This window comes from Electrona antarctica, assembly GCF_951216825.1.
Source record: "Electrona antarctica genome assembly, chromosome: 6".
Lineage (NCBI taxonomy): Eukaryota > Metazoa > Chordata > Actinopteri > Myctophiformes > Myctophidae > Electrona > Electrona antarctica.
In genome coordinates this window covers 20,465,077-20,480,059 of record NC_136811.1, presented here as the reverse complement: position 1 = coordinate 20,480,059, position 14,983 = coordinate 20,465,077, and the positions used below count along the sequence as shown (strand labels likewise).

Here is a 14,983-nt window from a genome sequence, read left to right as displayed (position 1 = left end):
CATTTTAAGTCATAGTCGTCCATCCTATTGAGCAGCCTGTATGACAGTCGCTCGTAAGCGGCCAATAGTCCCATCGAGGCATCCCAGAGGGATGGAGCAGGTGCACTGCAGATGGAGCCTTCCAGTCCTTGACCAACAGCCTCCTACCTGACATAATGGCCGTTTGTATCCATTCAGCTGAAGGAGGAGCAACATGCCTCAATGTAAATGTGCCAAATGTGTTCTTGAGTGTGCATAGATTCTGTTCTTACCCAAGACCTATAATTTCCCAAAAAAAAACATGAATGTTAGAATCTACTGTAAATCAAAACTGCGTCCTAAGAATACATTTCTTCTTAAGAATGGTTGGTGAATGAGTACCACTATTTTCAGCTGAACTATTTGCGACAGAATGAAGGAATGTAGGAGAGGGCAGATGTCCGGAGGCTGGAACTGGACCCTGGACGCCATTCGCTGATGACTTATGTCTTATGATATTGATATACAAATCCTTGACTTTGTTGACTAGTATGGTTGTTCAGCGAAGATAATGCCACAATTCTTGTGGCAGTTGCGACAGTTGTTACTAGGCAGGTATGGCCCAAGGACAAGCATAGAGGAATGCCTCTGTCTGGTCCCACTGACAACACCAAAGCTCTGTGCCCACTGAGTTGGAAACAGTGCATTTCTCAAGTATAAATGAAGACTTGTTACTGTATTGATTGATGGTGTGCTTCAGTGGTGAAGGGCTAAAATCGATGAGCGCTGTGTGGAGTCTGAGGGCTGAAGACTGATACCTCTGATGCCTCGCCCCATGAACACCCTGGAGCACTCTCATAAATAAATGAAGGAGACAGTACGTTTCCTCAGAGATTGCTTTTTTGGTCAGGTGTAGTATCGTGGCTCACACTGAATCAAACATTTTACATAAAACCCTGTCTTAAGATACCAGTAAGACACCTGAGGGCGAGAAGCGACCTCGCCCTAAAGCCCTAAAGGGCGAGGTCGCGTGCACGCATCCGCCTCGTTGACGGCAGACTGCTGGGCGAGCACTGGCGCTTTGGCATGGGGGGTCAGATCAACATGGAATTAATTCTGTACTGGCCATATAAGGAGCATGTCTTGAGTGTACAGGGTTTGATGAGGTCAGATCAACATATGAAAAATCAGAACAGATCAGCTCCATACATGGAGATCTAAGGGTTGCAGCTAAGACATTCTCTTGAGTGTACAGGGTTTAATTTTCGGGCCTGTTGAGAACTCTTCACCGGCTGCAGTAATAACAGATGTAGAGTTGCTGGCCAATATTGATGACATCAGGGATCTCCGTATATGGGCTTAACTGTGACAGCAGTTAAGCCCATATATATATATAGTGCAAATACACCATGCAATTTTACATTCTAATTTATTTGATAAACAAAAAATGTATAGAAGAAAACCTGTAAATGCAGTGGTGGTAAGCAGGCTACATTTAACTCTGTACTGTACAAGGTACAATTCTGAGGTATAGTATTTTACATTTTTGATATTTTTACATCTCGGATAGCCTACACCTCGGAGGCAAATATTGTATTTTGAATTTTTTGATTATACATTACATACATACATTTAACATAACAATAAACTCTAATTTATACTTTAATAGGCTATTCAAAAATGCCCAATCTACAAGCAAACAACATGTTGCATCGCAACATTTTCTAAGCTTGTAGATCTTCTTTTGGAATTGTGAAGTTGGACGTTCTGCATGAGTACTTCTACTTTTGGTACATTGGGATGCCAGTATACTTTTGTACTTTTACTCAATTAAAAAAACCTTTTAATTGTTGCATTTAATTGCATTAGAATATCGTACCACCACTCACAGACTGACTGCAATAAATACAAACCAACATGTTATGAGATATGAACACCACCTGACAATCCTGTGAATGCCCAGCCAGCAGCATTTGGTGATGGTCTTTTGTGATAGAGGCTGTGCTGCGGATGCATTACACTGTTAACCTTCTATGTGACAAACAGATAAGACAAATAGGAAATGGGTTTTGTTGACTTCCATGTTATCTCAAATATGATGTGATTACGTGCAGTAGTTTTGAGTCTTGTGAAAGTGATACATATACTGTACTGCACGCACGCACGCACGCACGCACGCACGCACGCACGCACGCACGCACGCACAAAATACACCTTGGTTGTTTTCTCTCAAGCAAACCTTGCATCTGCTCTGTTGATGGTAAACTCAAGTTTCTTACTTGAAAATCAGTTATTTTCGGCAAGAGGTGGTGTTTGAAGTTTGAAGTATAAAGTTAGGCTTTAGTTGTGAAAAGTGCCCTGGAGCTGAGGACGGACGGCATTGTGTGAGACTGTGTTGAATGTCAGGGGGGGAGGCAGAGAACAAGCAGTGCCACAAAAATGTTTGGCGCCTCAAGGAAAGAGCAGATATGTGAAAGATGGTGTCAAGGAGAGCTTGCAGCAAGGGGACGGCTCATCAGCACTGTGCAGCAGGGCAGAGGTCTGCCACCTTCTGAAGAAGCACTGCTCCAAGGCAGAGCTCCTTGATCAGGAACCTTTGCGCAGATGATTGAAATGTGCAAAACAGTCTGTGGAACTCAAAGAATCAATCTCATTGCTGCTCTTTACAGAAGGTTAGAATGCGTGTCATGTCTGTACATTTTAACCTTTTCATCGTTTTATCTTACTTCACCTTATCTTCCTTTTTATTTAATCCGGTATTTAGCTATTATTATCTGTGTAATTGTAATAATGTTAGCACAGTTTTGAGCAACATACCGCACTAGTTACATTACACACAGGTCATCTATCATAGGCTCACAGATGGATTCTGTGGGTTTGATTGTAGTTTTATCCACAATCAGTGAGAGTACAAATAATTAACACTGAGGTTATTTAAATTCAAATTTAAAGCATGAAGATGTTTCTAGAAGCGATTGTTGAATGGTGTCTTTCTGTATTTCTACTCCCTGACCGGAAAATACAAAAGGCAAGAACCATCCAGGAGGACCAAGTGAATACATTTTGTTAATGACTTTTCTCATAAAATGAAGACAAAGGGAACAAGGATGCTGCGCACACACACACACACACACACACACACACACACACACACACACACACACACACACACACACACACACACACACACACACACACACACACACACACACACACACACACACACACACACACACACACACACACACACACATTGGTATTTAAGGGTGTCTGAAGCCCAAGCAGTCTGACATTGGAGTCAATACCTGACATTCATCATTCCAGTCTTGCCAGGCATTTTAATTACTGCAATGAATTCTCTACATGTCCCCATAGTCACCAGTCATCTGCTATCTAAACAGTAAACAGGGTTTATTGCTCAGGTTTAACTTTGTCTAGACACTATTTAATGGATAAAAGTCATGGGTATACGTCTTTGCTAAAGCATTGCAGTATGGGGGTGGCATGATGAATTGTAGTGACTCAGTGGGTACAAATCTGGCATGCCGCATTTCCAAATGAAAACAAGGTCATTGACAGCAAGGTCTTTCACTATTATGAACATATATACACAGTGTATAATATACTGTGTGTGTGTGTGTGTGTGTGTGTGTGTGTGTGTGTGTGCGTGCGTGCGTGCGTGCGTGCGTGCGTGCGTGCGTGTGTGTGCATATATGTATGATGCACAGTGGAGCATTACTTGTCTTCAAATAGTTGAGAATGACTGCTGTGCTTTAGCCTGCTTGGATGATGCAGAACTTCATCAATATGGATGTCACACTGCCTGACTGACGCAAACCAACACATGCATGAACGCATGGAAAAAGGACAATTTACATAAATTGCTTGCCTTGGAAGAGGCCCTCCTGTCGCCCCAACAGATGCATTATTATACATGATGGGAGCTTGACTGGGTGTTCGTGGAGAAGCAGAGGAGGACACCATAACCATTGCCCCAGTTTATCTTGATCTATTGTGTAACAGTAAGAATCTATTCACCATGTGTTCCTTATAGTTGCTTTTGCTGGGTAAAGAAAACCCTGTATGTCCAAAACCATTCCTTGTTCTATTATTAATTGAAAAACATTTTACAATAGTTGAACATAGCAGCTCTACAAGCTCATGGTGGGTCGCATGACGCGCATCGCCGATTTGCCACATGTTGTGAGCTTGTAGATCTGCTATTTCCACTACTACTTTTGTGCGACACCCTTGTATGATGGAGTACAGGAGTAGCACTTTCATTATAATAACAAAAAAACGTAAATATTTGAAATTATAATATTCATTATGGAGATACCTGGTTTCTACGTGACGGCAACGTTATATTTGATGATGATCATTAACCTCCATGCTGGGACCATTATTTAATTTGTAGCCTAAGTGTGAGGTGTTTAAACAAACTTGTGCTAAATGCTGATTAGATCCTCTGTAGTGTTAATCCTGCCTCTGCTGGCTTGAGTGGAATTCAATATAATAACGTTTGATGGAGCTCACGGGATACAGGGACCCCTGCAGGCTACTTGTTATACTGCATAGAGAGAGAGAGAGAGAGAGAGAGAGAGAGAGAGAGATTCCAGTTTACAGTATATACAGCATACATATTCTATATTTCAATGTCAATTAAAGGGAGCTGATATAGTGATTTCAATTAAGGACCAAATTGCTATATTTCCCACTCCCCATCGTTCCTCATGTCTATAATTAGACGACATTTTTCGGGAAGTTGTAATTTTAAAAAAATAATCTTTTTCAACGTATGCTCTATCTCACAACAGCCTATTTTGAGCCTTATCGGCCTCCGTATAGTACCCCCACCACCAGGAAGTGCACTTATTCATTCAATAACATAACGTTACTAGTGCTAATGTGTTTTCATAAATAAACTACTATATTAAATGTCAACTCTGATATAATTGAAAATGCGTAGAAGGACCGAAGGTCAAGAATCGAGCGAAGAAAATGTCAGGGCAGATCGAAAGGTATGTGTGTGTCAGTGTGTGTGTGCAATGTTGTGCATAGCAGTAGCCAGCTAGCAGAAGCTAACCTGCTGCTTGCTCATTTTATGCCTCTCCAAGGCAGCATGTGACAGTTCATTCATGTCATCATTACAGTCACATCTTTGGTGCTTCAACTGTTGATCTTATTTCCGACATAGCTCACACGTATAAGAGAGCACATAGCAGAGTAGTTTATTCTTACTTATACATAATATAGTTATTACCAATGGTGGACAAATACTCAACCCCAATACGTGAAAATACTCCTCAAATACTACAAGTGAAAGTTGTTCTGTAAAATTTGAGTTAAAGCAAGAGTAATTGCTTTAAAAAAGCCTTTATACTTACTTTTATAAACTATTATTCAAAAGTATGTGCTTTTATAAAATGATGTATTCATTCCTGCAAGTTGCAAAGTACATTTTCTTGGGGTGCATACTTAGTTTAGACTAGTCATTGGTTAGACATGGGTTAAGGTTAGGTTTAGGTGTGCTGCCCCGTGACAGGTTGGGAGATAGGTTGTAGTTGTAGGACTAATGACTGGTCTAACCAATGACTAGTCTAAACCAAGTACTGTCTAAACTAAGTACTGCACCCGACAGGTTAGGTTTAGGGTGAGGGTTTGAGATAGGTTGTAGTTGTAGGACTAATGAGTTTGACTGGTCTAACCAATGACTAGTCTAAACCAAAAACTGTCTAAACTAAGTACTGCACCCCATTTTCTTTTTAATGTCATTGTATTTCTGTATAGGCCTAAGACTTTCCAGTAATTACACTTATATACTGTAGGTAATAGTAAAAACATTTTTTTACTTAAGTACAACATGCATCTGTGGCTTTTTGAGTTGAGTGGTGATTAAAGTAGCTTGTTCTTCTCCTGTGCACTTTAAGGATGTAGATCAAGGACAGCCCATTCAACCTGCAGTCCAAAGCAGACTCAGCTATGGGTCCGTGCTCATGAACTTTGGAAAATGTTTGCTGTTCATCATCATTGTCCCTCCGTTTCTCAACTATGCATCACTGCAGAGAGAAGGACAAGTGTTGATGCCTAAAGGTAATCATCGTCCATCCAATAACACACACACACACACACACACACACACACACACACACACACACACACACACACACACACACACACAAGCAACATGAGGTTTTGTTTGACCGCTGTAGATATGCCAATTTGATGGATGGATGGATGGAGGAGGATGACGATGATGATGAAACTTATAGGACATAGACTCTCTAAACAAGTCTAAACACAGTTGAACAGTAAAGACAAAGGGAAATGGGATGGCAAGTTTGAAAGGGTGTGTTTTGTGGGCAGTTTTAAAAGAAAAGATGGCGGGGGCTGCTTTGAAGTGGTCTCTGGGGTGGGTACAGCAGTTGTGTGAGTAGGCGGGCAGCAGACTTTTGTACATTTTGTTACTGTAGTTTAGTTTGGAATTTGGTGGTGGTGACATAAAAGAGGCTGTTGCAGTAATCAAGCCTGGATGTGATGAAGGCATCAATGAGTCTTTCTGCAGTAGTGTGCCTGTGTGGCGCAATTTGGGTCGGAGGAGGCGGAGCGACGTTTAATTCGGAGTTGGACAAGTATAGTTTTGGTAATTTGGTTGACATGGGGCAACAAGGAGAGGATGTCATTTTGTGTGGAGTGGGTACTGGGTAAGCTGATCTGATAATTAGCTACAGGCCTACCGCAGTCGAGTTGTAGGAAGTTTTGCTTACATCCATCCATAGCTGCAGGAACCACTAGGAACATTAAGAAGGAACATGCACGGGGGCGTGGCACGGTCTCCTGCGGGAGATTTGCACATGCTCAGTGTAAACAGGAACTGCGATGATGGAGTGTTCCAGCAGAGGTGCTAGAGGCATAGGAGGCCTTAGCTATGTTTCACCAGTTTCAATTGAAACGGGCCTCCACCCTCAGGGGGGCCTCCAAGCTCCAACTGAACGTCAGGCGTCAGTCAAACCCGCCACTCTTGGCCCTCTCTATCTCGCTCACTCACTGCCTTGCTCTCTCCCACAATGTTAAGTTACACCTATTTTATGTTAATAACCTGGGTAAAATGTGCAGCATTGGGAGGTAAAGGGGAGACACTTTAATTGTGAAGTGACGACAGGATGAGGTGAGGTGTTGTTGTTAATTGTCGAGAGTAATGGCTACGTGTGATATTGAACAGTCAAACTATTTGTATCAATACGGCTGTATCAACAAAATAATTATGTCATAGGTATACTGTATATGGGGGCCTCATATTTGGTCTTGAAACGGGCCTCCAGATTCATAAGGGTCGATTCATACTCCTATTTTACCGCTGTTTCGGCGCTGTAGTGCCGAAATGATTTTGGCTCGTCAGAAACTTTCAGTAGCACCGAAGAGCCGACTTTAGGACGGTACCCGCCCCCCCGAACCTCAAATGACGTCACATTGTAGGCTCTACAGAGCCGAACCAACTTTTATTCGGCTCTAAAAATATGAGTATGAATCGGCCCTAAGGCCGCCCCTGGCTAGAGGTGCATGAGAGCTGACCCTGAACTGAAATAATAAAAAGGATATCAAAAAAAGAGAATAGTACAACGTTGATTTTGTTTTTATTTAAAAAAAGTATATCAATTTCATAACTGTGTGGAAAAAATGTTGTGTATAACAGACTGAAAGACAAAGGACAAGTACATTTACTAAATGTTAATGTTTTTGTATATTTTTCTTTTGTGGATTTTCCATGTTCTTTTGATGCTCGTACATGTGTTAAACTCTTATTTTTGTGAAATGACAAAGGAACATGGATGCTGTTCATTCAAGTGCTGTGGATGATAGAAAACATTTGAAAAGAGAAGGGTGACTGCTGTTTAATTCTCAACTGTTCTGGATCTCATTGGATACATCATAAGTTATGAGCTTTCGAGGGGCACGGTGGGACAGTCGGTAGTGCTGTCGCCTCACAGCTAGAAGGTTCTGGGTTCGATTCCCGCTGGGGACGCTGTGGGTGCTGGGGGCGTGTTCCCTCCTCCGCGTCATCAGTGCCCATACCCGAGGTGGGGTTGGCGAAAGGGCCTTTCTGTGTGGAGTTTGCATGTTCTCCCTACCCTCACAAAAACATGCAGTAATCCTGGTCTCTAAAACTACCTCCCCCTGGCCAGCCGGGGCGCCTGATGGAGGGGAAAGGAACTGGTCGGGATAACGTGTTCCTTCCACGCGCTACGTCCGGCCAGGGAAATTCCCCCCTGTCAGGTGAAAAGAAGCAGCTTGGACTCCTCATGCATAGAAGGAGGCATGAGGTCAGTCCGCTGCCCCCCCAGGTTGGCAGAGGAAGTGTAGCGCCCAGGATTACATTAGATAATTGGCACTGGGTGAAAAAACTGGGTTGCAAAATCGTGGGATAAAAAAAAATAATAAAATAAAAAAGTTATGAGCTTTCTATCTAGCACCTCTGCTGGAACACTCCATCATTGCAGTTACTGAGCATGTGCAAACCTCCCGCAGGAGACCGTGCCACGCCCCCATGCATGTTCCTTCTTAATGTTCCTAGAGGAACCACAGGAAGATGTTTTGACTTGGAGCTGCGGTGGGTTGAGTGCACGCAACCCTCCCCCCACGGTGGAAAGAAAACAAAAAGCTAGATGCCCTTCAGCTCCTTGGACCTAGCGAATCAGCGATGCTGTCTCAAAACACATGCAAGCCAAGTTTTACACCCTGATATGAAATACTAGGAATACCAACGAAGCCGCCCTTTTACTGACTCGCGCCGGGCGTACAGCCGGCGGAACTGCTCAGCCTGGTATTCCTACGGTAACCTAAGTAAATGATGCTTAAACGGTTAAACCTAACCTTATTCCTAACCTTAACCTCATTAAAACGGTGCCAAAACAGTACCTAACCCTATTCCTAAAACTATGCCTAACCCTAAACTTATTTCTAACCTTACTATAGAAAAAAGCAGAGATCCTTGCACACTTAATAGTTAAAAAGGAGGAAAACTTTATTGAACTGACATGTTTCGGACCTATAAGGTCTTCATCAGGGCTAACAAAACACAGAGCAACAAACTCATTAAATAGGAGTGGAGACAGGTGGGGACCAGTCCAGCAATCAACCACTTAGAAGCAGATCACGTGGTTCAACTCTTTACATCGTTATTACACAAGAACACTCAGACAATCAAGTAGAAAAAAGGGAAACATGTGTGTGAAAGGACCCATCAATTGAAAAAAAAAGAACACTTAAAGCTATACAGATATATTGGAAAGGCTACACCATTAAAAACAGTTATAAATGTAATATAATATATAGCATATAACATGTATAACGGAGGACACAGACAATAGTAATAGTAGCAAAGGTTAATATAGAGCCCAAATTAACCTATAAAAAGCACATGAAGTCTATGTCCTCAGTCATTATTTCTAACCTTATTCTCAGTAAAACAAAAGAAAGAATACAAGAACTGCTGCACTGAGCGGTCGGTGTGAGGTTGGCAGAGAAAAAAGAGAGAGCGAGATGGATTATGGGCGACAGTACCTGTTACCAAATACTAGGCTGATGTTTTATTCTAGGAGTCACGTAGGCAGCAGACACTTTGTAGTCTTAACCTTTGATTGGCTGACAAGCAACAAATAAGGAATTTCAATCAGGTTTAGCAGATTATAATTTTAATGATAGAAATAATTTCAGAATGAAGTGTGGGATGAACATACATCTATCGTATGGGAATATCTATGCAACTGTTACTGTAAGCTTGTGTCAAGTATGTGCAGTGTCAGCCGGCCTACAACAGTGTGTAAATTAATTTTATTGTATTTGATTTGATGCTTATAGATTTCTTTTGTGAACCCTAGTCTCTTCTGTTTGATCTTTCTCTGATACAGATGGCCTGGTTGTTGATGTTGGTTTAGGTCAAAGGATGCACCTACTGTGTAAAGGACGAGGAAAACCAGTTGGTAATAAATGCATTCTATAAATGTTTCAATAAGGCCCATATTATATATACAATCTAAGCACTCTTACTTCTGTTTTTTGTTGTTTCTGGCAAATTATTTAATTTTTGCTGTGTACAAAGGATCATATTGTCAAATCGTTTTGTCAAATCTAGGCTCAGCCTAACCTGTCTATTTCTCTATAGTCATACTGGATGCCCCAACTGGGATGTCAACGGACATCTGGTTTCATGTCCAAGAGAACATTGCCTCACTGACAAAGGTGCGTAATGGGAAAAGTTCTGAATCTAATATAGATTTAGGCCCCTTTCAGACGACGATGGTCTCCAGATAAAACGGCAAAGTCCCGTTGCGTTCTCAGTTTTTATTGACCCTTTACACGAGAACGCACACTTTATGAAAACGCTATAATATCGCTAGGTGGCGGTAACGGGCTGCCAAATAGACCAGTCACCCACGTTATGTACAAGAAGAAGAGCCAGCTCCCCCTTCACGCAACAGTTTCATTGTTCCCCGTGTCAATCACACTACAACACACACTACAAGTACACACTTCAACCCGCACTTTTCAATGACTTACATAGCTTGCTGTGTTAGGTGTTAGACTACGAGACCATTGTCCCCATTGGCCGTGAGTTCAAGCCTCACAGCAGACAGTTTTTCGCGATTTTTGCGGTCACTTTATTTTCTCACATATTAAAAACGCTACCAGATTAAAGTTAGGAATAAATAATACTGAGGTAAATGTTAATTAATAGGTTAATAGGGGAGGGTGATTCCTTTTTGTTTAATCACCTGGGGAGTAGGGAGGGTGATGGTGGTGACAGACAGCCCAGAGCATGCAGGCAGAGCGCGCCACGGGATGGTTATATATTTTATAATATATTAGGCTACATAAACGCTGCTGCTGCGGCTGCCACCTATCACAATTAAGGCATTTTATTTACATCATGGTTTTACATTCACCATCGCTGATGAGCAGCGCTTTGTAGGCGAGGAGGGAGGCTTGTTCAGGAACTCCATTATATCATAATTATGCATCAATGTAATAATATATGCGCTGCGAGCCAACGTGAGCCATGATGTCATAAGTTTTGCGGATTCACCGTTTTGCCTGTTTACACGGAGAAGGGATAAAACGGCGTTCTCAAAGATTTGAACTCTGGGAGGTGGTTTCACTTTGATGCGTTTTCACCTCCTGAGAACACCCTTCTCGTCTAAAAGGACCCCAGCAAACGATACTTTATTTTGCCGTTTCTTATGAACACCATCCTCGTCTAAAAGCCACCTTAATATACAAGTATATCTCACGTGTATTACATCCACATGATGCACTCACTGGTAGCTGAGACAGATTGGATATCGGGTGGAAATCTAGTATGTCCAAAACAGTTGCTTTTCAGGAAATGGTAAAAAAGAACCTGTGTTAACTTCAAATGGAACAAATATAGTTATTATATTATATTAGCCTGACACTTTCACTTTTACTATATAGCAGAAATAGCAGAATCTACAACGGTTGAGACTGAGAGCTTGGCTATATTTCTTACTTTTGTGTGACACTGTAGTATGACACATTAATTTACAAACAAAACAAAAAATAGAAATATGGAGATTCCATCCGACAGCAACGATATTATGCAATTTAATGAAGTTTCGGTGGAATCACACACTGGTCTGTAAATAACCAATGATATTATCCATAGATGTTTTAGTTGTGGGGCTTGTAGGGTCAGTGCGTGTACTGTAGGGCCAATGTAGCCATGTGCTCATACTGCATACGCTGGATACGATGAGGATTCAACCTTTTAAAAAGCTGTGTCTGACAGCCCTCAGCTGTGACCCAAATGAGGTCACTGGCTTATTGTGGAATAAACTAGCTGAATAACAACAACAAAATAAACTCACAGAAACATGTCCTCTCCTGCTCCTGTCTCTTGAAAAAGAGGTTGTCTGTGTTGAAGTGGTACTCTAGGGCAGGGGTTCTCAACGTTTTTGGCCGGGGACCCCCGGAAATGCTTTGGCAATGTCTCGGGACCCCCGCCCCGCCCCCTCCCGACCCCCAATATAAATTGACTGCTACAATAACCTTAAACCATTTTGGGCGGGAACCCCTTTTGGTGTTTTAAGCATTGTTATAATTTAGCTATTGAAAAATAGCAGATCTACAAGCTCATAGCGCGCCACCGAGTGGCGCGCTACGAGCTTGTAGGTCTGCTATTTTTGAAAAATCGTGAAAATAAAATTTAAAAAAAGATTTTTTTTTTTTTTTTTTTTGAAAATAATTTGGGGACCCCCTAAAATAATTTTGAGAACCCCTGCTCTAGGGTGACTGGCTATCTTCAGTGGATGTTCGCACAATTGAAAGCCTGTCATATATCTCATGTACTATTCGAGGATGAAGTTATTTACAAACCGATGAAACTAGTTTTTGGCCTTTCCATAATTTGTCATGTTGTTCAGGTGTGTACCTATGACAGAATGGGGCTGGGGTTCAGCAAGCGGTTGATGCAGAATGAAACCACAGGAACTGAGAAGGTTTGGGGGATGTCAACAACTGGACGGTGAGTGTTCTATTGTAGTTGCCATATTTTGTACACTTGCATCTTTCAGGATATAGTCTTATACAGTGTATACACTTAAACCCCTGTAGCCTAGAGAACTGGACTCAAGTAAAGGAATAGTTCACCCCCAAAAAGAAAATTCTGTAGCAAGTAGCAAAACTTCATAGTAGTAACAAACAAAACATAATCATAAAATGATTATTTGCTGAGCTTGTATGACGTAGATCTCTGCCTACGAGTGTAAACATGTATACTTTTGATGGTTTGAATTATGCATTCAACTGCAGATCATATAGCTGTATATAGACAGTATGAAAGAAATGAAAGGCAGTGCATTAAGAGAGAAATGGGACAACTGACATGAGGGCATGTCAAATGGAAAACCTTCCGAACATGAACTATAATCGTGACAAGGTCCCTTCCTTAAATCAGTGTTGTGTCTATGGCCAAGCAAGCAGAGTAGCAGACTAACAAGACTATTATGCGTCCAGCTCACTACTGCTCTGCACTATGCAGCTCTGCGTGCCACAGCACAGCCCCTTTCCTACCCTGTCCTACACTGCCTTAGGATTCAGCCCTAATCTTTCCTACCCTGTCCTACACTGCCTTAGGATTCAGCCCTAATCTTCCTGTCTTTGACACGGTAATGTGTTTGTTGAGCATTAAATCTGTCTGAAGGATGAGCGGGCGTGGTTCGCCGATGGTCAGCAGTCTAGTTTACCTTGGCATGGGGCCCAGCAGGCAGCAGGCGGCAGCCTGTTTTTGACGCAACCAATCAATTTCCCAAGAATTCAATATCTCAGCAAGCTGTGGGTTTGATGACTACCTTTTCCACTGTCAGTGCCATGAAACCTCTTCATTACAGCGCAATGCTCCAGATTTGATATATTAGAGCTAGAAACCCAGAACAACAGATGGCTGTTAGGGAGGAGCTGCTGTATTTCACGCCATGATGATGTTTCTTCTTGTGATGATATTGTGTATGTGAGCTTTTTGGTGGTGTTTGTTTTTCCTTCCGAGTTGTTTTGGATTTCAGCAGTGCTATTTATTTTGGTGTACTTGTAACTGAGCTGCTGTGTCCAGAAAGCAATTAGATACCTAAATTAAACCATGCTGTTGACCTTCACTTTCATACTGTACATACAACTGTTACTCATTTGTATTGACACTTTGGGGGAGTGTATTCCCTTCTCTGTTTTTCTCTTAAATCATTTTTGTTTTGTTTTATAATGAGGCTCTCGTGGGCCCTTAATGAACTTATTAAAGAGAATAATGAGAATAATGATGGCCTGCTTTTGGGTTCATTTTGCTGTAGTCTCACCTTGCTCAGTAAATAAAGTCCCTGGCACAGTTTGTGACGTGCCCTGGTTCTTGCTGGGATTAATGAGTATTGTTGTGTTTGCAGGATGGTGGATGATCTCCACCGACTCATCCAGGCTGCTGGCATCGCCACCCCTTTCATCCTGGTGGGCTCAGAACTGGGCACGCTTAACGGCAGGTTCTACAGCCACATCCATGACGTGTGAGTCTTGCACTGTACACACTGGAGCACATTCAAATGACAAAGTTCACTGTTTCAGGTATTCTCTCTAACAAGCAGATGTTATTTACAGTATTGTAATTGACCCTTTTAGTAATTTTATCTTAAACCAAAGATTACACATTCTAAGATAAGACTTTTATTCATCATTGAGGGAAAATTGTATCATTCTAGTAACCAAAAAATAACAAAGAAATGTAGTCTATTGCGTAGAGCAGCGGTCCCCAAACTATTTTGTCCGTGCACCCCCTGTTACCTCCTGTCCTAGCTGACGCACCCCCCAAGTCTCGTTGTATTTGGCCGAAAATGATGCATTTTTAATATGATTATGGCAAATAATCACAGAATGTCACTGCACTGAGAGTCATGCAGCTATTGTATACTCCCGCAGCTGCTCTATACATTTCCTTATAACAGTGTTTTACCAGATTTAGCTGTTTGTGCTAAATAACACCATAAAACCGCCAATACCCGGGGGCGCCCACTGGCCCAAGTGGTCCAGGGCCGGCGCATGCCACATATAGGCTTTGGCCTGACGGCGCGTCGCAGGTTGGAGTCCCGTTCATGACGACCTAAGCATGTCTCTCCCCTTCAATAAAGGCAGAAAAGCCTAAAACAAATCGCCAATACACTTTTCATGTCATGCACCCCCTAGAGGCCGTTGGCGCACCACAAGGGGTGCACGCACCACAGTTTGGGAACCCCTGGCGTAGAGTATTGCTTTCCGGCAAGACATTCTGCTCAGAAAACTACATGTCCAAAAATGATAAGGAAATCTATATCCTATTATAACTAAGCAAAAGTCTCTCTGTCTGTCCTATAGCCCACTGGTCCTCACTGGCTTGCCCAGTTGATCTGCATTTTGCACACAGACATTGACCATTCCATTATGCACTCTCAAACTCTCAAAGCCCTTTTTTTCAATTTGACCACTTTAACACCGT

At 42.1% G+C, this 14,983-nt stretch overlaps 1 protein-coding gene across 1 annotated transcript in view; it reads left to right on the top strand.

The window, feature by feature from the left end:
* The first annotated feature begins 4,791 nt into the window (after positions 1–4,791).
* Positions 4,792–14,983, top strand: part of LOC306924502 (uncharacterized protein) — a 32,303-nt gene continuing 22,111 nt past the window's right edge. Inside the window, exons 1-6 of the mRNA XM_079503031.1 lie at positions 4,792–4,979; positions 5,889–6,051; positions 9,867–9,938; positions 10,121–10,197; positions 12,399–12,499; positions 13,905–14,021. Coding sequence (XP_079359157.1) covers positions 4,920–4,979; positions 5,889–6,051; positions 9,867–9,938; positions 10,121–10,197; positions 12,399–12,499; positions 13,905–14,021 — 590 coding nt within the window. The 5' untranslated portion in view covers positions 4,792–4,919. The remainder of the gene's footprint in view (positions 4,980–5,888; positions 6,052–9,866; positions 9,939–10,120; positions 10,198–12,398; positions 12,500–13,904; positions 14,022–14,983) is intronic.